Below are 8,828 nucleotides of genomic sequence, written 5' to 3'. Positions count from 1 at the left end.
ACTTATTGTGGTGATCATGTTGCAATATATACAAATATTAAGTCATTATGTTGTGTGTCTGAAACTAATATAATTTTTATGTCAGTTATATCTCAATTTAAAAAAATAGATGTAGGAAAAGAACAGTAAAATTTAACATCCATTATATTTATTTAATTTATTTTTTTAACATCCATTATATTTAAAAATATATATTGTTCGGATACTAGGAATAAAATTAAACATTTATTTTTTAAAATTAAAGATCCTTAACCTGATAAAGGCCATTTACCAAGAAAAAAAAAATACTACGGCAAAGATCATATTTAGCTGTGAAATGTTTAAAACATTTCCTTTAAAATCAGAAATAAAGAAGATATTATCACATTGTAACCCCTGCACTAAGACAAGAAAAATAAATAACAGATTGGAGATAAATAAAACTGTCATTGTTTGCGGGTGTGAAGTTTATACTTTTTTTAAAAAAAAGCTTATCCCAGCTGGCATGGCTCAGTGTTTGAGCGTTGACCTATGAACTAGGAGGTCACGGATTCCCAGTCAGGGCACATGCCCAGGTTGCGGGCTCCATCTCCAGTAGGAGGACCTGCAGGAGGCAGCCGATCAATGATTCTCTCTCATCATTCATGTTTCTGTCTTTCTCCCTCTCCCTTCCTCTCTGAAATCAGTATATATATATATATTTAAAGCTTAGTAGAAAACACTGGGGGTGCTCTGGCTGGGGTAGCTCAATGTCGTTCAGTGCACCGGAGGGTCCCTGGTCCCACTGCTGGTCAGGGTGCAGGATGCAGGAGGCAGTGGATTAATATTTGTCTCTCATGATGAAGTTGTCTCTCCTCCCTCCCTCTCTCTCCCTCTTCCGTCCTCTCTATAAAATTAATAAAATGTATTTTTTTAAAAAATAGAGGGAAAACTGTGGGTGTAAATGCCTAGTAGGAAATTTATGCACAAAATGTCAACACATTTGGGATAGGAATTACCTTTGGTGGGAGAAGGAAAGTACAGGGGCAGGGAAAAACTTGTGAGAAAGGGCTGCAGAGCTAATAAAAATGTTATATTTCTTATTCTGAAGACAAAGGTGTTCATTACAGGCCTAGCCAGTTTGGGTCAGTGGATAGAGCCTCGGCCTGCAGACCGAAGGGTCCGGGGTTTGGGTCCGGTCAAGGCCATGTACCTCGATTGCAGGCTCCTCCCTACCCCAGGCCTTGGTCCAGGCACATGCAGGAGGCAACCAATCGATGTGTTTCTCTCACATTGATATTTCGAGCTGTCTTTCCCTCTCTTCCACTCTCTCTAAAAGTCAATGGAAAAATATCCTCCGGTGAGGATTTAAAAAAAAAGTGTTAATTATATTATTCTAAAAAAACACAGGTTGGCTTTAGACAAACAGGGAAACATATATACAAAGAGCCATATATGGCACTTAAATGTGGAATTTTTTCACAGTAAAATCATATGTTAAGTGCTTTGCTCGGTGCTCAGGGAGTGGAAGGGGTTATTAGAATAATGTGATGCCCTCTCCCCATGTTCAAGCCCATGTCAGACATGAGTGATCCATCGCCTCGGAGCCCCTCCTCACTCCCCTGGTCTCCTGGGGACTGGGCCGTGAGTGGGTGTGGCCTGTTGTCTCCAGCAGATACTCGGGGCCATGGAGTCTCAGGTGGCAGGGGGCCCGGCCGGCCCGGCCCTGCCCAATGGGCCACTCCTTGGTACAAACGGAGCCACTGATGACAGCAAAACCAACCTCATCGTCAACTACCTGCCCCAGAACATGACCCAGGATGAGTTCAAGAGCCTCTTCGGCAGCATTGGTGACATTGAGTCCTGCAAGTTGGTTCGGGACAAGATCACAGGTGTGGTGCTGGCAGGTGGGGAGGTGAACGGGGGAGGTGTTAGCCTCGAGGACAGGTGTGACGGGGCCAGTGGAGCTCTGGAGGTTTCTGAGGTGTGGCTAGGAGCCAGGTGTGACCCCAGGTGGGGACGAGGAGGGGGTGGTCAGCCTCTCACACCTGGGTCAGGGAGGATCCTGGCAGGTGCAGGGAGGTGGGTCATCGACCTGGTCCTGCACACAGGGCAGAGCCTCGGATACGGGTTTGTGAACTACTCTGACCCCAACGACGCAGACAAAGCCATCAACACCCTCAACGGCCTCAAACTACAGACAAAGACCATCAAGGTGGGTGCCCTGTTCCCCTGCCGCCTGTCCCCCTATCCCATTAGTGCCCATCCCGACTGTCCCCATGTCCCCTTTCCACTGCCCACCAGGACCACCCCGTCTCTGCCATCCATCCATCCTCCCCGCTCACCCCCCCCCGAGGGGTTTAATCTCCCCCAAGGCTTTCTGGTTAGCCAGCCCGGGCCCAGTGCCTTTGCCTCTCTGAACCCCAGTCTCCTCGCGTGTCAACGGGGAGAATATTCGCCCCCACATTCTGTGGGGGTTCACGGAGGTGCCCTCCAACTTGCACTAGGAGGGAGTGACAGGGGTCCAGTGGGCAGCCCCCTGCCTTTGTTAGGGAAATGGGGGAAGGGTGGGGATCCATCTGCCATCTGGAGCCTAATTAGGGTCTGGGAGGGCGGGATTAGGGGCGGGCCACTCCCCCACCTTTGTGCAACGCCCCTCCCCCCACGACCTCCCCTCTCAGCAGCTGCAGCTGGGACCCTGGGAGCCCAGGTTCCTTGGGGGGGTTGCCATGGAAACTCCTCTCTCTAGGTTGCCTGGAGTGTCTGGGCTCCACCCCACAAATCTGCTCCTGAACCCTGGGGGAAGGCGGGCCGGTGGGGCACCCATCTGGCCCCCAGTTCGCCATGGGAACAGAGGTGTGGGAATCTCTTCCGCTCCCTCGGGTGGGGCAAGGTCGTGACTTAATGGCTCTCTCTCGGCCAACTAGACCCCGAAGCCCCCAAGCATGAGGGTGGACTCTATAATGAGCTGTAAGACCCTGTGTGTGTGTGACCCTCTGTGAGACGGTGTTCGTTGGACACCGTGGCGATGTGAGTGGCTGTTGTCACATAGGCCCAGCTATTGTAGACTTCGGGTGTGTTACTGTGTCTGTGGGACGTATCCTATTTGACAGGCACTTTGTCACACTGCCACTCCGGCTGTGGCCTGGTGGGGCCTCATGGGTGTGTCTGGCTGTGATGGAGTGTTTGTATGTCACAGTGAAGTGTGGTTATGGCTACCGGTGCCCCACTCAGGGTGGAACATGTGTGATGTTGTAGGCTGGCGCGGTGGTATGACGGGCATGTGCAACTCTTACTATCCTTATCCAAGATCCTCAGCGTTGCCATGAAGGTGGCCGAGGCCTTGTGTACCCTCTGCCTGTGCACTGGCTAGCACTCTGGCCGTGTGTGTGTGTGTGTGTGTGTGTATGTGTGTCTGCCAGAATGGCTGTGTTGTATGGTCAGCCTATGTGTTCCAGCAGATTCTGCCCAAAATAATTCCAGCCCCCCACTGTGTGCCAGGCACCGTCCTAGTGTGTGTGTATGGGGGGAGACCCAGGTTAGCTCACATGATGGAAGGACCTACTCTGTTCCTCAGATGACACCTAACCAGGAGCTCAGACCCCTCTTCTGGTCAACCCAACTTCAACCCATCAACAAGTCCTCAACCCGTCCTCACCCCTCAGAGTTCACAGACCTGTGGTGGGGGGTGTAAAAATTGTAAAATACATGGCGTGATTTTTAGTTATCATTACAGAAATAATAGCAGCGGATGTGTTTTCCTTTTTTTTTTTTTTTTTAAAGATTTTTGATTGCCTTTTTTGGGAGAGAGAGAGAGAGAGAGAGAAACAGTGATGCAAGAGTGGAACATTGCCTCCTGCACGCCCCCAACTGGGGATCGAGCCTTGCAACCATGAGGTGCACGGGATGACACCCAACCCACTGAGCCACACTGACCAGGGCTGATGTGTTTGTTTGCTGTTGTGGTGGTTTTTTTCTGGAGAACCCCAGGTGTGCACAATTAATTAGAATGCCCCCACCCCACCCCATGAGCACCCTCACCCTGATCCACCCTCAGCCCAATTTATTCATTTTGTTAGTTTTTAAATTAACTGTTTCTAACGAAGTAGCCCTCACAACTCACAGCCCCAAACAAAAACCAGACCCTTGACAATGACCCCTATCTTCCCTGAGGTAATTTTAGAAGCAATAGAAATATAGATATCGGCAGAAATCAAGGGAGAGGAGTCACGGCACTCCCTGCCCCCCGCCAGCTATGGGTCACCCTGTTAGCACTGGGGGTGGGCCCTCCGGTCCACGTTCCCAGGACATTGATAGACACACAATGAGATGGGGTCACACAATCCTCGCTGCTCTATAAATGGACTTTTTCTTTCCTCCACTTCACAATACTCACCACTGTTTCAGGAAAATCAATATCCACGTCCCCCGTTTTTTGAACAGCTGCAGAGAGTTTCATTGTTGGGCCGGACCCATTAGTGACACGAATCTAATGATCCTGCTCACGTCTGTCTGATTCGCAAGGAGTTTGTACTAAAATGTGTCTAATGCCAAGAGAAGTGCTGTGGGAGGAAGTAACCTGGGTAGGACATTTCAATGGGGACCTAGAGAAGAAGACAAAGAGCGTTCCAGGCAGAGGGAACAGCCCATGCAAAGGCCGCGAGGCAGGACCATGCCTGGTGTTTGGGGAACAGGAGGAGGCCTGTGTGACTGGAACACACGGGGGATGCGGGTGGAGAGGAGGCTGGCGGCGAGGCCGTAGATGGCCTTGCGGACCATGGGGCGGACTTGAACTCCGAAGAGCGAGGGAGCCATGGATGTTCTGAGCAGAGGAGCGAGGTGACCTGGCCCAGATGGTCACGTGCTCTCGACTGCTGTGTGGGGCTCGGCCGTGAGAGGTGAGGCTCGGAGCGGGGACCAGGGCAGAAGACTACGTCCTGGTTGGGGTTAGCGATGGTGGATACCGGTCCAAAGTGGGGAGATGCGAGTGGGAGGAAGGCCCTGCTGGGTGGCTCAGTCGGAGTGTCGTCCCAAACACCAAAAAGTGGCGGCTTGACCCCCGGTTGGGCTGCATGCAAAAGGCAACCAATCGACGTTTCACTCTCGTATGGATGTTTCTTCCTCTCTCTCAAATCAGTTTTTTAAAAAAATCTATGTTTATTGATTTCAGAGAGGAAGGGAGAGGGATAGAGAGAAACATCAATGATGAGAGAGAATCATTGATCGCACGTCCCCTACTGGGGATGAGCCCTGACTGGAATCGAACCGTGACCTCTTGGTTCCTAGGTCGGCGCTCAACCACTGAGCCACATCAACCAGACTAAGATCAATTGTTAAAAAGCATGTCCTCGGGTGAGGATTAAAAAAAAAAGCAGGAGGAAGTATGCAGATTCTGGATCATGAGAAGTAAAGTGGACCAGACGGTGGATCAGATGTGGGTATAAAGGTCAGAGAGGCATCACAGACAACTGAGGCTGGGTACTGAGCTGCCATTAGAGTCAGGCAAGTTGGGGGGAGTCGGGAGCCTGGAGGCAGGTGTCACAGGTGTAGAGAGGAGGGGCCAGATTTGTGCTGGGAACGGACATTTGCGAGTCATCAGGTTTGAGGTGGTGGCTAAAGACCTGAGTGACTCATGGGCCCATTGCAGTCGGGAAAACAAGGGCCAGTGTCCCAGGCTCACTTTACAAGGGAGTGGGAGGCATTGTTCCTGACGGGGTGTTCAGCGTGAGGGCATGAGCTGGGATGCAAGAGTCCCTGAGGTCTTGAGGGAGATGGGACCCCAGGCGTGTGGCTCCTTTGACCTCAGGTGTCAAGTCCCCCCATCACTAAGCAGACAGGGCCATGGCCAGGCCTCAGCCTCAAGCCCCAGTGGCCACAACCACGGTGACTCCTCAAGAGATATTTGTTGAGTGAACAGATGAGGCGTTTCTGCGACTCGATGGTGGTTCTGACGGGGCCTCTCTTCCCCTTTCTGCGAAATGGGTCTTCCCCTCACACCTGTTGCCTGACCCTCCCCAGGTGTCCTATGCCAGACCCAGCTCTGCGTCCATCCGGGATGCCAACCTGTACGTCAGCGGGCTCCCCAAGACCATGAGCCAGAAGGAGATGGAGCAGCTCTTCTCCCAGTATGGTCGAATCATCACTTCCCGGATCCTGGTGGACCAGGTCACAGGTCAGGCTGGCGGGGAGGGCGCACCCCGGGAGGGCGCTGGGTGGAGGCACCAAGGCGAGACCAAAACAGAGAAACGGGGAATGGCAGGGCGGGAGTCAGGGGAGCAGGAGGGGCTCGCATGGGAGGAGGCCGGGTCCTCGTAACACCCTGGCTCCCTGCAGGTGTGTCTCGGGGTGTGGGGTTCATCCGCTTTGACAAGAGGATTGAGGCTGAGGAGGCCATCAAAGGACTGAATGGGCAGAAGCCGCTGGGTGCAACCGAGCCCATCACGGTCAAGTTTGCCAACAACCCAAGTCAGAAGACGGGGCAGGCCCTGCTCACGCACCTTTACCAGTCATCGGCCCGGCGCTATGCAGGCCCCCTGCACCATCAGACACAACGCTTCCGGTGAGCCCCCCTATCATCCCCTGTCCTGGGCACCCCAGACCCCCAGGCCTGCAGGGCGAGGGACACCAGCACAAGCCCACATGCTGGGGCCCCTGAGGGCAGCAGAAGGGCAGCGTGGGGACCTGCAGGTGTGCGGCCAGGCCCATACATGCAGCAGGTGCTCAGTGAGCGCAGGTTTAGAATCACCTGGTCAGGTCCAGCTCCAGCTGCCCGCTCTGGCACGGAACTCCCACTGTCTGCCTCCGTTTCCTCATGCACATTTCGAGAGTGCATACTGCGGGCCAGGCCCACGCCTTTGTCCTGCGCAGCAACCCCGTGAGAATGCAGCCTGTCTTGTCCCAGGCGATGGATGGGGGTCCTGAAGTTCAGAGAGGCATGGTCACTGCCCAGCCCAGCCATTGTGCTGAAGGGATCAAACCTTCATGTCTGGGGACCTGAGCCCTACAGGGTGTGGCGGGCGGCAGGAGAGGGAGGGTGAGGATGTGGCAGGGCAGGCAAGAGGCGGTGCCGGAGTGACCACGGTCTGTGCCAGGCGGTGTCCAGCCGGGCAGGCGGCGGGGGCAGGGCTGGCACTGTTGGCCTGCGGGGTGGGGGCAGCCTTCTTTCTAATTTGGATGCCTTTTATTTCTTCTTCCTGTCTGATCACCGTGGCCAGTCATTCCAGTACAATTTGAACAAGCGTGTGAAGGCAGGTATTCTGTCTTGTTCCTGTTCATAGGGGATATGGTTTTAATTTTTGCCCAATGAGTAGGATGTTGGCTGTAGGTCTGTCATATATGGCCTTGGTTATGTTGAGCAACATGGCCTACGGAGTCAAGAGGTAACAGTGCCCCCACCCCACTGCCCCCAGCCCCTCGCTGTCCCCTCTCAGACCCTTGCCCTGATGGACACCTCTCCACTTCCCCCCAGGACTGCCAGCTTAGTCCTGTCTGCACTGTCGGGGAGTAGCGTACCCATTAGGAGATGCGGGGGCTGTGGAGCCCAGTAAATGTCCACAGAGAGCTACCATAGAATTTGGGCCCAGGGCCCTCCAGCCCAGTGAGGGGAGGGCAGTGCTGCCCGGGTCACAGCCATGCCCCCTGGTGCCCACGTCCAGCGGGAGTTCACCTGCACTATTGGCGGTCCTTGCTGAGGGTCACATCTGCCCTTTTGCCCTGTGGTCAAGGAGGGCCCCCATGACATTGTCCACATCCCTGACCCTGCGAACGTCCTGAGTTTATTGCATCGTGAGCTGCTGAGTGCACATTGAGGACTGGCCCTGGTTGGCAGCTGGGTCCCCGGTGTGGTCCAGCCAGACTTGGTCCCCATGGAGATGAAATGATATTGAGCACAGTGCTTGGCACATAGTGAGCGCTCAATAAAGGTAGCTGCTCTGAAGATCATTGTTACTGTTATTAATTATCTAGTCTAGTGGGAAAGGAGACAGGTGCACAGTGGCCAGGGAGGTGGAGTGGGCAGACGGGGTGATGGGACCCAGAGGGGCCCCAGCCATCGGAGGCAATAGAGGGGAAGCCGAGTTCCTGGCGGCAGGAATGGCCTGGGCGAGAGAGTGAGCAGTTAGTTCCAAAAGCTCAGATTGGATGGCTCAGGCTCCGGCCCCGCCCGGGCGAGTGGAACCAGGTGCCCACTGTGTACGAGGCCCTGTTCTGGGCGCGGGCCCCACAGGAAACAAAACCTTTTAGGGAAGAGGGAGCTGATAGCAAATACACAGTTTACCCAGGAAACGGCCAGAGCGGGACGGGGAACAGGTGGCCTCCTTATGGCTCGGAGGAGGCTCCGAAGGAGGTGACGGTGTGCTTAGCCCCGAATAACGGGGGGCAGGCGCCTAAATGGCCACAGCACACCGGGGCTCCCTTCTGGGTGGCCAGTAGGACACATGGGACAACATGGCAGGGTCAGGATGGGGTCAGAGAGGGAGCCAGGGCAGGAGCTGGGTGGGAGGATGTGCCCAGGGGTGTGGGGAAGTAGGCAGGGTCAACAGAGCCAAGGACCAAGTAGGACCAGAGGTCATGGGGTCAGGATTCGTTCAGGGCTCAGGGCAGGACCAGAGGTGAGGAGAAGGGACAGGTCAGGGTGAAGACGGTGATGGGGCTGAAGGTGGGATTACAGGTGGAGGCCACAGCAGGGTCAGGACAATGCAGGGCTCACCAGAGTCCCAGGGCCAAGGCCCCATCAGAGGTCATGGCAGTATCAGAGGTCACGGGTCGGGGGCATGCCGGGGGTCAGGGCAGAGCCCGCGTGACCCCCAAAGTAGTCCCCTGTCGCTCATCGCCAGGTTCTCGCCCATCGCCATCGACGGCATGAGCGGCCT

The 8,828-nt window shown here is 54.4% G+C and overlaps 1 protein-coding gene across 1 annotated transcript in view; it reads left to right on the top strand.

Annotated features, from left to right (window-relative positions):
• Window positions 1-1,373: 1,373 nt before the first annotated feature.
• ELAVL3 (ELAV like neuron-specific RNA binding protein 3) overlaps window positions 1,374-8,828 on the top strand; it is a 7,806-nt gene continuing 351 nt past the window's right edge. The window contains exons 1-5 of the mRNA XM_006765808.2: window positions 1,374-1,850; window positions 2,070-2,173; window positions 5,977-6,130; window positions 6,292-6,517; window positions 8,793-8,828. The exon at window positions 8,793-8,828 is cut by the window's right edge and continues 351 nt beyond it. Of these exons, the coding sequence (XP_006765871.1) occupies window positions 1,646-1,850; window positions 2,070-2,173; window positions 5,977-6,130; window positions 6,292-6,517; window positions 8,793-8,828 (725 nt within the window). The 5' untranslated portion in view covers window positions 1,374-1,645. The remainder of the gene's footprint in view (window positions 1,851-2,069; window positions 2,174-5,976; window positions 6,131-6,291; window positions 6,518-8,792) is intronic.

The sequence above is a fragment of the Myotis davidii genome, unplaced genomic scaffold (genome assembly GCF_000327345.1).
Source record: "Myotis davidii unplaced genomic scaffold, ASM32734v1 scaffold1439, whole genome shotgun sequence".
Lineage (NCBI taxonomy): Eukaryota > Metazoa > Chordata > Mammalia > Chiroptera > Vespertilionidae > Myotis > Myotis davidii.
This window is presented reverse-complemented; position numbering and strand designations above follow the sequence as displayed.